This window comes from Capra hircus, chromosome 23 (genome assembly GCF_001704415.2).
Source record: "Capra hircus breed San Clemente chromosome 23, ASM170441v1, whole genome shotgun sequence".
NCBI lineage: Eukaryota > Metazoa > Chordata > Mammalia > Artiodactyla > Bovidae > Capra > Capra hircus.
In genome coordinates this window covers 45,144,862-45,157,598 of record NC_030830.1, presented here as the reverse complement: position 1 = coordinate 45,157,598, position 12,737 = coordinate 45,144,862, and the positions used below count along the sequence as shown (strand labels likewise).

The 12,737-nt window shown below is 43.3% G+C and overlaps 1 protein-coding gene across 19 annotated transcripts in view; it reads left to right on the top strand.

The window, feature by feature from the left end:
* The window catches only part of DST (dystonin), a 530,351-nt gene that overhangs the window by 294,181 nt on the left and 223,433 nt on the right, over positions 1–12,737 (top strand). For all 19 annotated transcript variants that reach the window (XM_018038670.1, XM_018038677.1, XM_018038675.1 and 16 more), the window contains one exon: positions 1,693–1,859. In XM_018038670.1, coding sequence (XP_017894159.1) covers positions 1,693–1,859 — 167 coding nt within the window. The remainder of the gene's footprint in view (positions 1–1,692; positions 1,860–12,737) is intronic.

Sequence of the window (12,737 nt, the reverse complement as noted above, 5' to 3'; positions counted from 1 at the left end):
GGCAGTTACCTTTGGCACTGGACCGGACTGGAACATTCTTGACCCTGCAGAAATCAGTCCCTGCCTCTACCCAGCTATTGCCCTTTTTTTATACTGCTATAAATACCACCCTGTGTCCTCAGGTCTTGCAGAAACAGCTAGTTTTGCATGTACATGCAAAACTTTTTAAAAACTTTATGGAGGTTTACACAGTGTTGTGTTCACGTCTGCTTTACAGCGGGGCAGCTTAGTTACACGTTTGTGTCTACAGTCTTCTTCATATTCTTTTCCATTCTGATCGATCGCAGGATCCTGGTTCTGGTTCCCTGTGCCGTGCAGCAGGACCTTGTTGGTCTCCACCCTGCGTGTAACAGCTTGCATCTGCCAGTCCCGCTCGCCCACGCCCCTCTCCCACGCCCCTCCCCCTGGCAGCCACACGGCTGCTCTCTGTGTCCAGGAGTCTGTTTCTGTTCGTCTCTGTCGTATTTTAGGTTCCACGTACACGTGCCAGTGTGACCATCTCCAGGTCCGTCCATGGTGTTGCAAGTGGCATTGCTCCATTCCTTTGTATGACGGAGTAATATTCCAGTGAATCTGTGCACCACGTCGTTATCCGTTCATCTTTCTAGGCTAAAGGGCTTCTCTAGTCTGGGTTGTTAAGCTTTCTGCTGTCAGTTGCCTGCCTGCCTGTGTGAACCTCTGCCTCTGTGTCGTTTTTACAGTGTCTTAGCCTCTCAGACTTCAGACTGCAGGGAGTCTTAAATGGTCCCTGCTCCTGCCTGCTCTCTCCTGTTTTATAGAAGAGGATGCTGGCTGACAGGCCTGAAAGGATGTCCCTGAGTGAGGGGACTGGTGGCCAGCTCTCGAGGCCGGGTCCGGACTTGAGGGGTTTTCCTTCCCGTGTAGGATGACACCCCCGCCCCACCGCCCTCCTTTCCATCTGACCCTGGTCGGCCACCTGTCCTGACCCCCTGGCTTGGCATCACCACTGACTGAGGGAACAGCTGTCTGCTGGTTTTAATCCTGGCTGGGGAGTCACTGTCTGACCCCTGCCAGAGTCACTTGGTGCCTTAACGTCATTATCAGCAGGTTAAATAGAACCCTTATCAAAGGGCCTTGAGCAAATGGAGATCATGTGAACTGGTGACTATTTTATTATCATTCGGTGGAAGAGATGAAAAAAAAATAAGGCAAACAAAGTATAGGGAAAAATTATTTGATGAAAATTTCCCATTGGGTAAACTGAATGAAGCTTCATGAGAAAGTCAGAAAGACTTCTGGCCAAATAATTAAGCAGTGTGGTTAGTTGGAAAAGGGGCTGTTCTCCTTTTCTTTACACAGAATACCTGCTGGATCAGATTCTTCTCTGAAGATGGGTAACGTAGATTAATTTGTAGGTTCTACTGTGACCCATTTGAACTTGGAAAAACATGTGCTTAAGTTGTTTGAACAGATCTGATTGGTAAAAAGGAATGGAGACTTTTCAGCACTGGGACATTTTGGTATGAAAAAAAATGAGATGCTTGGGTTAAATCCTCCTTTTCTATCTGTTAATCTCTTTGAAACTCAGGTTCCCTCGATGGAGATGGGGGAAACATTGTCATCTTACAAGTGAGAGAAGGATTAAGTAAAAAGTGCTTGGCACATAGTAGGCTCTTAATCTGTGTTAGCTTCCTTCCTTCCTAATGGTTTTCCATTCTCTGTTCCGTTTAGATATCCGATATCCATGTTACTGGTGAGTCAGAAGACATGTCAGCGAAAGAGAGACTGTTACTGTGGACGCAGCAGGCCACGGAGGGTTATGCCGGGATTCGGTGTGAAAATTTCACCACCTGCTGGAGAGATGGGAAATTATTTAATGCCATCATTCATAAATACAGGTATGAAATTTGAGTTTTCCCACCCTTTGATAAATCTAAGTGTTTCTTTCATTTCCAAATTTTTTTTTAACAGCAACTACCTTGGCATTTATTCGTTGTCAGAAAGCTTCACAGTCGGTTTTGTGATCAGAAAATATAGCAAGATTTCAGTTTGTTTTCTCTGCAAAATTGTTGAATTTCTGAAACATAAAGGATCATTTGCTTTCTTAAAAGGTTAGCATTGCCACATGGTATTCCCGAGATCTGACCTCAAAAGCTTCTCAAGTTTTACCATCCACAGAATCTTTATATGTAACTGAGACCCATCTGTTTTCCATCTAAAGCTTCTTCAGCAGTTCATAGCAAAGTGCGAGAAGTTGAACCAAAACAGCCATCATGGAGCTTACCTTTATAATACCCTTATCAACCTTTAGAAATACTTGATTCTGCCCAAAGTGTCTTAAAACCCAAGAATACTGGAGTGGGCAGCCAATCCCTTTTCCAGTGGATCTTCCCGACCCAGGAATCGAACTGGGGTTTTCTGCATTGCAGATGGATTCTTTACCAACTGAACTGTCAGGGAAGCCCCTTGATTCTGCAAAGGTATCTTAATTATTGTTTGGAGCTGGTGGCAGAGAGGAGCAAGCTTGTGTATTTCCAGGAAAAGCATAAGCTTATCATTATCTTTGAGCTGTTTTGAGAAAGCTTGTACACTTGAAGTAAGCTTCAGATCCTCTCAGCAAAAACCTCTAGTTGATGAATTAAATCTTGGTAAGTTTTTAGTGACCCCTAGTAAATAAATACAGAAAATATGCCATGCTGGACGTGTTCCATCCAGATCGAACAATCTCATTCTCCTGATCCTCCCACTTCTCAGTCTTTGAATTGGCATTGCTCGTCTCGCAGAGGTTAGCAAACCCAGCTTGAGGACAAGCTTGCTCTCTTGGCTTGCTCCTCGGAGTCAGGCATGTCTGGCTTTAATGATCTCAGGTTTGCCCTGTTCTTCACTGGCTTTGGAAATGAAAGAGAGCCATACTTCTCCCCTCATTTTCCTTCAAACGCGTCACTGATTTCTCTCAGCAGTGTTGACATGTCACTGCTTTGGGATTCCCAGGCTTCACAGAATACAACTAGATTTTCTTTAATGATTTTACTAGATGGATGCAACGTCAAAGGTTCAGCAGTGGAAATGATCTGTTGGCCAGTCAACCTGAAATGTCTCCTCTGCATGTAGACATGTCATTTCAAGAGGTTCTGTCCCACATATGTGCCTCAACAATTGACAGGTCTTTGAGAAAACATTTTTATAGTTCAGCTTTCTCATTCTTCGCTGTATATAGCATCATTTTATAGTTAATAAAGAAAATAAACCAGGGCTTCCTTCCCTGGTGGCTCTTTGGTAAAGAGTCCATCTGCCAATGCAGGAGGCATGGGTTCAAACTGGGAGCAACTGAACCGTGGGCTACAGCTACTGAGCCCACGCTCCGGACCCCGGGGGCCACAACCACCAAGCCCACGTGCTGCAGCTGCCAAGGCCGGGTGCCTGGAGCCCGTGGTCCACAGCTGCCAAAGGCCATGCACCCAGGAGCCTATGGTCCGCAGCTGCCGAAGGCCGTGCACCCAGGAGCCCGTGGTCCGCAGCTGCCGAAGGCCGTGCACCCAGGAGCCCGTGGTCCGCAGCTGCCGAAGGCCATGAGCCCGGAGCCCGTGGTCTGCAGCTGCCGAAGGCCATGAGCCTGGAGCCCGTGCTCCGCAGCTGCCAAAGGCCATGCTCCCAGAGCTCGTGCCTCCGCAACAGGAGAAGCCACTGAAATGAGCAGGCTGCGTCGCACACCTGGATAAAAGCTCACGCGCAGCACAAAGATCCAGCACAGCCAGAATAAATACATAAATATAGATAAAGTGATCAGGAAAGAAAACATTACAACCTATGCAAATAAATTTGTACATTAATGAGAAGATTATTATTACACCATCCTGGTTCCCAACAGATTCTCTAGGATAGCAAAGCCGGAACAAGTAAGGGTTTAGCATATTCCCTGTTGTTTCTGCATCCCATCTGAACAGTGTAAGATGGTCACAGAATATTAGAACCAGGGGAATCCTGAGACTCTCCTGCTGGTCCAGTGGTTAGGACTCCGTGCTGCCTATGCAGAAGCTCAGGTTCAGTCCCAGGTCAGGAAATGAAGATCCCACCAGCAGGAATCCTGAAAGACTTTGTTGTGCCCACATATTTTATGTATGAAGAAATGTGGCTCAGAGAAGGACTTACCCAAGATCTCTCAGCTAAACTGTGTCAGTTATCACAAGCTACACATTCTTTCTGACAACAAACAACACTTCTATCAATTAACACACCTTTTACTGCAGAGACGCCTGGATTAGGCAAGACTGATATAATGAGTAAAGAGTATGTATCAGTGAAAATGATATCTTGAGCCTTAAATGGTGCATGTGCATGGTAAAACACTAGAAAATACAGACAAGTGAAAAAAAATCACATTTCCGCTATCCAGAGATCATCACTCAGACACACAGAGCTATGGTATGTGGCATGACTTTGAGTTTTATCAGTGACTTAGCGGACAGTAAGCTCTGATATGTAGACTCTACAAGTGGAGGACTGAGATTGTGTACTTAGAGCATTGATGATTAGTGAGGTCAGGGTTCAGATGAAGCCTTGTCAGTTTCTATGTCACAGCCTTCTTACCTAGTAACTCCAGTGCATAGGTGGGTTTAATGATGGCCAACTTTGGGGTGGCAAACAGTTTCCTGGTGAGAATTGCTGGAGCTGAATTAACACTGATATAGCACCTACTAAGGGCAAGGCACTGTGCTGAGCAGCTTACTTATGTTCATTCACTCAGTCCTGACAACATCCGTAAGAATGTTGTCCTCCCTGGTTACACACGGAAACCAAGACCAGAATACATATTTGCTTCAAGTCACACAACCAGCGAGTGTCGGGCTAGGGATCCAAACCCCAGTGCCCAGCTGCTGTTCTTGTTCTTACAAGGCACACCTCTGTTGCCTTCTAAGAAGTGAAATCCACAGAAATTCCTTATTGAAAGTAATGTCATTCTTGATTTCAGTTATTTTTCTCAGTTTTGCAAGGAGTTTGTCATGCTTTTGAAGAGCTGAGTATCTTCCTGTGAGAGTAAGTCCAAACTCTTAACTCACTGAACTGACAGAGTTACTTGGACATAAAAGGATAATTATATGAAACAGTTAATGTCTTGCTAACTTGCTGCCTGTGAGGCATTCTGTTAGAGGCTTCCTCTGTGTTGTTGCATTCATACCTTCCTCGAGCTCTGGGAGGAAGCCCACGTTACAGATGGGCACCCAAAGGTTTGCCAAGGTCACAGTGCTGCCGAGATGCAGAGGCTGAGCATTATTCATTTTGAACTTTCGTTTCGGCAGAGTAATCATTTTAGAACGTTGCTTAGCTTTAGCTTTTTTTCCCTTTAACTGCTTGTTTGACTGAAGTATAGTTGATTCACAGTGTTGCCTTAGTTTCTGGTGTAAAGTGATTCAGCAGCCTGTGTGTCTGCTCCTTTTCCGATTCTTTTCCCTTCAGGTTGTTAGAGAGAATTGAGGATAGTTCTCTGTGTTGTACAGCAGGGCCGTGTTGGTTGCCTGTTTTGCGTGCAGCAGTGTGTTTAGCCTTAACTTGGAACTTGATTCCCTCCTGTGTGTAGTTTTCCCTTATTAGAATCCATGGTAAAAATACCATCTGATCTAAATGGTTACAAGATTTTTTCGTTGCTGAAATGTCAAGTTATTCTGTGCCTAGAATATTACTGTGGTTTCTTTAACGAGAAGAAATCTTTCATCTGTAGAACTATATTTTTTCAAATCCTTGGGCCTTTCTTTTTTCTTAAAAAATAGTTGAGTACCTTTTCCCTAGTCCGTGTAATCATTAGTCAGATGGTGTTGATTTATACATGGTTTTCATTGTTGATGGTCTTGATTTACTCGAGACAAAAGAGACAAAGTTATAAACAATTGAAAAATCACTGTTAGATTTTTGGCTATTGGGCAGAAATAATCACACTTTTGGAATTGTGTTTTAACAGTTGTTTCCCCCTTGATAATTATCCTCTTAAATTTTGTGATGTATTTATTTGGACTCACTGTGGAAACATACCCACTTAATTGGGCTTTTTGAGTTACAAATTTTATTATTTGCATGGATTTTATTTGACTTCTGTAATAAAAATTATCTGAAGTGGCACATGGGTTGGGTTTCTTCTCAGATACCAAGCCTAATCTTATAGATTCCTTTGTTGAGAAGGACCTTAGGTGGGAGTGAGGGTTTTGCAGGAAACGACCTCCTGATCAGGGCAGTGGGTGGCGAGAGGGGTGTGGAACCCTGATGTGGCAGGGGCGCCTGGATAGAGTGCAGATTTCTTTGGAGCTGAGAAGGCAATAGGTAGTATCCATCAAATAAGAGTAGGTCAGTATTATTTGACATGCTGATTTAGTAAGGTTTTTGTGTATAACTGTCCCCTTGTATCCACTGGGGGTTGTCCCACAGATAACAAAATCTGTGAACGCTCACACTGTGCAGTGTTTGTATATAACCTCGTGCATCCTCTGTATACTTTGGATCATCTCTAAGATACTTCTGATACCCAGTACAATGGAAATGCTATGTACATAGTGGCCAGCACACAGCAAAACTCATTTTGCTTTTTGGAACTTTCTAGAATATTTTTTCAAATATTTTTGATCTGTGGTTAGTTGAATTTGAGGATGCAGAAACCACAGATACAGAGGGCTCACTGTATATAATACTGTATATAATATCGTCTAAAGATTCCAAAATCGGACCTGAAATGAGGAGAGTGATAGCATCGTTCAGCTTCCATATACATGTGAATAATATCAGTAGTTGTGAGTCAAGCACTTTAATTTGAATTGTCTAGCATATTGCTTTTAGTGTCCCTCATAGAATGTGACTTTTAAAAGTGGAGAGTGTGCTTTTTAACCCTGGTAAGCAGTACTTTAATAACATTTCACTTATTCCTAAAGTTCCATAGAAATTTAATTTTCTAAAATTCTGTTTCTTGAAACAGAATTATATGAAATAAGTAATAATAAATAATATTATTAAATTAAATAAAAACAAAGACAAATTTATATAATAAGACTGATTTATAGTTTTTAGGAAATAAAAGTGTTTTGTAAAAGTGAAAAGAAAGTAAATATCATATGGTGGGTACCCAAGAATTAGATGCAGGATGTTGCACAGATACTAGTTTCTGTCCTGCCTATTTTTTAGTGTTTAGTATTTTAGTATTAGTAGCTTAAAAAATTATCACAATCCTGTGAAACAGAGGGTACTGTTTCCACTGTTATCTATTTATTAAATTATCAAATTGTTAAATTATTAAACTGAGGCTCAAAAGGTAACTCATATGCTTCACATCAGATACCCTTTTAATAATGGACATGTTTGCTCTGGATTCTCAAGTGCTCATATACTTATCTGTAAATACTTAGGTAATTTCCAGTAGAGAGACTAAATACCAAGAAACGGAACTGTTGGCCAGAGCAGTTGTGGTAGTGTGTCCTTAAAGACTAAAGATGTGAGAATTCTCAATGGATTTCAGAAATTGTTAACCCAAAACTGGGTTTGCCTTTTGGTGGGTGTCAAGGCAAAAGACACAACCGAACCAAGATGGGGAGATGGAAGGATTTATCATTACTTGCTGCAAGTAAGGAGAACACTGAGGATCTTTCTAGAAGCAGCCTAGACAGCATAACTGGGGAAATTTTAAATTACGGGTACTTGCATATGCATGGAGGCGCTTGGGCAGTCAACTGATTGAAGTTTCTAGGGTCAGAAAAAGTCAACCCATCCTTTAGATTTTAGTTTATCTGTTGGTTGAGCATTTCAGGCTAATCTTTACCATTGAAATGGGAACTGGGAGTCTTTATAACTAGTATCTCTGCTATTGTTACTTATCTTACTTGATGACAGAGTTTCTATGTTCTTTTGTTCCCATAAGATCATTAATTTCTGAGACCTGTTCAAGGGCAAGCATGGTGGCAAGGCTTAGATCACAAGATGGCTTAGGCCAAAAATGGGTTCTCTTATGCCAAGAAAGCCTTGCTTGGTTCTCTTTCTCTGGGAACACCTACCGTATCTGCTTACAAAATGACCAAATAAATAGTACCATATATAACTGCCAACTAAGATCTTGGTCTCTTGTAAGGAATTAATGAGGACAGCATTAATTGTTTAATCTAGAATCAGCCATCTTTGAAAACAGCATCAACAACTATCATATAGTGAGGAGAATTTAGATAATAAGAGAACATTAAAACATACCAGTGAGAGCAAAGTCACAGATGAACTGTTCCGTAGTTTCATTGTGTCCCTGGGATCTTAGAGGGTGGAGGGCCTGGATGGTGCGGTGGGTACTGATGCCCAAACTCAGCCTCTGTGCGCCCATTCTGGATTGGATCTGGGAGACAGAGTTTTGGGTGAAGAGAAAATGATAGTTTTATATCTTTGCCTGCAAAGGGGGCCACAGTGGGCTTATGCCTCTCAAAACTGTCTGCCCTGCCATGGAGGATTGGTGGGAAGTTTTACAGCAGTGGTTAAAGGGGGTTGCTGATAAGATAAGGGTGTGTGCAGGGCCTCTGTTCCTTTAATCTGATCTCAGGTAATCTTTTGATGATTTTCTTTGGTTCATTTAATTTGGCCTTAGGTGGTTTTCTCTGGAATGAAAAATGCTGACACCTTTGTTGGGGGCTTTAGTTCTGTAAAGAGCTCAAAGATACTGTTAGTGTATCCCTCGAGGGGAACCAGAACCCTGTCTCAAGGCTGCGCTGTTGTATCCTGGCTGCTCCTCACTGGTCTCTGCATCCCCTCGCTTCCCCGATTCAGTTCAGTCGCTCAGTTGTGTCCGACTTTTTGCGACCCCATGAATCACAGCACTCCAGGCCTCCCTGTCCATCACCAACTCCCCAGAGTTTGCTCAAACTCATGTCCGTTGAGTCGGTGATGCCATCCAGCCATCTCATCCTCTGTTGCCCCCTTCTCCTCCCGCCTTCAATCTTTCCCAGCATCAGGGTCTTTTCTAGTGAGTCAGCTCTTTGCATCAAGTGGCCAAAGTATTGGAGCTTCAGCTTCAGCATCAGTCCTTCCAGTGAATATTCAGGACTGATTTCCTTTAGGATGGACTGGTTCAATCTCCTTGCCATTTAAGGGACTCTCAAGAGTCTTCTCCAACACCACAGTTCAAAAGCATCAACTCTTTAGCGTTCAACTTTCTTTACGGTCCAACTCTCACATCCATACATGACTACTGGAAAAACCATAGCTTTGACTAGAGGGACCTTTGTCAGCAAAGTAATGTCTCTGTTTTTTAATATGCTGTCTAGGTTTGTCATTGCTTTTCTTCCAAGGAGCAAGCATCTTTTAATTTCATGGCTTCATCTGTGGTGATTTTGGAGCCCAAGAAAATACAGTCTGTCACTGTTTCCATTGTTTCCCTGTCTATTTGTCATGAAGTGATGGGACCAGATGCCATGATCTTAGTTTTTTGACTGTTGAGTTTTAAGCCAGCTGTTTTTTTTTTTTTTTTTGTATTCATTTCTGCCCTTTGGGACTCAGGGAAGGTCCTAGAAGCTAGAGTCTGTTCCCTACAAGCAAGAAACAGGGAACAGAAAGGTTTCTGTGCTCAGGAGCCCTTCAGGGCCCTGCTTGATTTCAGTAGTAAGGGTGATAAAGTAATATGATTCAGAGATTACAATGGTTGGTTCTGCGGGTTCTATTTAAATAAGTCACTAATAACATTGTTTTCATGTTACTTCTGTCAGGAATCTGTCCCTAATTCCTTCTAGGAACATTCATTTGTTCAGTTTTCAATGCAAAGGGGGTTCAGATTAAAAAAATACCATATGTCTATAGTAGTTCCTGCTTGTTTTGTTTGTATAGTTTAATTTATCATGAAAGCATGTTAAGATCTTTTTGCCAACACTCAACTGGTCAGAGATCTTAGCCTTACCGTTGACCCTCACAAGTCACCTTTCATTTGAAAGAACAAAGCAGACTTTGATTTGATGGACTTAAATCAGAAGGCTGTCACAAGAGCATTTGCAGAGTAAGGAGCTTGAAAGCAAGAGAGGATGAAGTAGAATGGACTGAGAATAGCCACGGGATTCCAGGAGTGTCTCTTAGATAGTGGATTGATGGCACCAAGAGTTAAGACAGGGAAGTGAAATCCCTGACAGTATGTGTGTCCTTGAGAGGCAGGTGTCCCAGCAGGGAGGTTAACAGAGACTTCTGTGTGCTCAGGTACAGGAAAACGGACTTTTTTCTTGCTGAAAAATAACACTCTGATTCCAGCTCAAATTCAGCCCCCAGCTTGTCTGACTTTTATCAGTCTCTGCCCTGAAACGCCGATGAAAGCCAAGTTCCAACTCAGCAGCGTCAAGCATCCCTCAGCGTGAAAACATGTCTCTGTGGCAGGCAGAGACACGAACGGGTGCCCGCGGGCCAGAACGAGCAGCACAGAGTGTGCAGCGGGTGAGCTCAGGTGGCCACATGAAGAGATGCTGATGGGTGCGTCAGGGCTGGACTGCTGCAGGGGTTTTGCCAAGAGATAATTTCAGGGCGCTAGTTCCTGCTTGTCCTCCTTTTGTTCTTAATTTCTCCCATTCTTGTGTTTAACGCTTCTCCTTGGCCCCAACATTCTTTTCACAAGCGTGTTTTAAATCTGTTACCCACGTACAAGTCAATATTTTTGGAACAGGTTGTGTTGAAGAAGCATGGCATTTAAGTTTTTTTTTTTTTAATTAGGCAGCCAGGAATTTTTCACTCATCTCAGTGTAGAGATGGGTAGCAATGATTTTGTTCATTGTTTACATTTGAGCTTAAACTTTAATAGGACCATCATCCTGCTGCATTCTATGAACTGTTGAAAGGTGCTGCAATTGGGAAGGCTGGGCTGTGAGGCTGTGCTCTAGTCACCTCTTTTAACGGGACCTGGAGGCTGTGATTCAGCCTCATACCTGGAGTCGGTCACACCTTACCAGCTAAACTGGACTGGACTGGTTTATACTGGGAGGAGGCCCTTGAGGGTTTGAAATGTTCCCATAGGAAGTTGGATTAGTATTAACTAGAAGATTCCATTCTCTCAGAACCTGGTCTGCCCTCAGGCTGCAGATCCAGAAATAGCAGGGTGTGTGTGTGTGTGTGTGTGTGTGTACGCACAGGTAAGGTTTGTGTGGCCACAGGCTAGGCATAGCATAGAGTGAGCCCTGATGGTTGTTCATTGTATTTTAAAGTCACAAACGTGTGAGTTTGTGAGGCAAAATCAAATGTCTTATTTCCCTTACCAGGTAAACTTACAACACTTTGAACTCTGAGAGTATATGTGGGTGACTGGTATACATTATCATATTTTAAAATCTCTAGGGAGCTCACACGCATGGTTTGTAACACCTCTGTACCCAAGCGAGGTATGTGAGTTAGTGTCTACTTCCAGGGAATGTTTTTAGTGTTCGTCTGTGTATTTCTACATGTAGCTTTGGGACTTTAGATAGCATGTAAATATTAATATTTATAGGAGTATGTGCTTATATTACCTTTTTTTCTGTGTTCCTGGCCCTTTTGCCAAGATTAATTTACAGAAATGCACTATCGCACTAAGCCTTCCGTTATTCTATGAAATAGGTCCTTGTATCTAAGAAGTAAGCACAGTCCCAGTTCTCCTAGTTGCATTTTGGAGTCAGAAAACTGAAAAAGTTACACAACCATAATAGGAAGATGTCTCCCCTGGCTGGCCTGACCCTGAAAGCAGGCTGCAGTCCATGGGTTCACAGGAAGTCGAACACAACTGATCATGTATGCCCTTGCACTATTGATGGACGTTGTTTATTGCTCCTGAAACACACTGCACTGAACTTCGTATGTGCCTCTGTGCAGACGTATGAATGCGCCTGTAGGATAAGTTCCTAGAAGTAGAATCTGTGGGCCGTTTAAATTGTAGGGCTTCTGTCTGCATTGTCTACGAGCCGCGCTGACCTGCGCCTCCTCCTTGTGCTGTTTGCCCTACGTGTTGCCTTTGAGAAAGAACCGTTTGCTTCCTTGTTCGTTGCACCCTAGCAGATCCAGCCCCCTTTCATGTTCTTAGCTTTCTTTTTAAATTGACCCCTTTGTTCATACAGTTAATTTTCTTCAGCTTTTAAACTCCGTGCTGGAGCTGACTTGGCAGGCCTGCCTGTCCCTCTGTCTGGCGTACAAGCTGTTAGCCTAAACATGTATGTGTTGAGTTTAAGGGGAGAAATGACTGAGTGAGTGAGGACATTTCTGAATGATGTGATCATGTAAGACGTTGGGATACTAGTGGGAAGGGAGGGGTGTCTTGAGATAACAGATGAAACTGTGCCTGTCTGGTGAGACTTAGGAGGCGCGTCACAGATGTCATATTCCTTCCCTCCTCCAGGCCGCTGCCAGCCCCCTGATAACAGGCTCTGGCTGGGGGACTCGGGAGAGGACGGCTTTGCTGGAGGAACCCCTCTTGTCTGTGGAGCTGGCACAGCCCTCCTTCACCATTTCCCCTCCGCTCTCCCTGACCTCCTCCACCCCGAGACTCCTCCTGGCGCTCTCCAGCCTTCACCTCTGTTCTGTTGCAAGGCCACTTTTATTCTGGCTCTTTGATAGGTTCATATTGTCATGCTCCTCTCCGATGGGAGCAGTTTAATACTTTCTCCCAGAGCAAATAAGTTGATTCATCGCCATCCCCCCTTTCTGTGGGGAAGGGCAGCAGTATTCATCCCCTGGATTTATTTCCAGTTTACTGTTGTAAGTTCACTTTAATATGGAGACTGAAGAAGTTACTCCTCTCTCAAGATCAGTACTGTTTTTTGTATTTAGTGAAG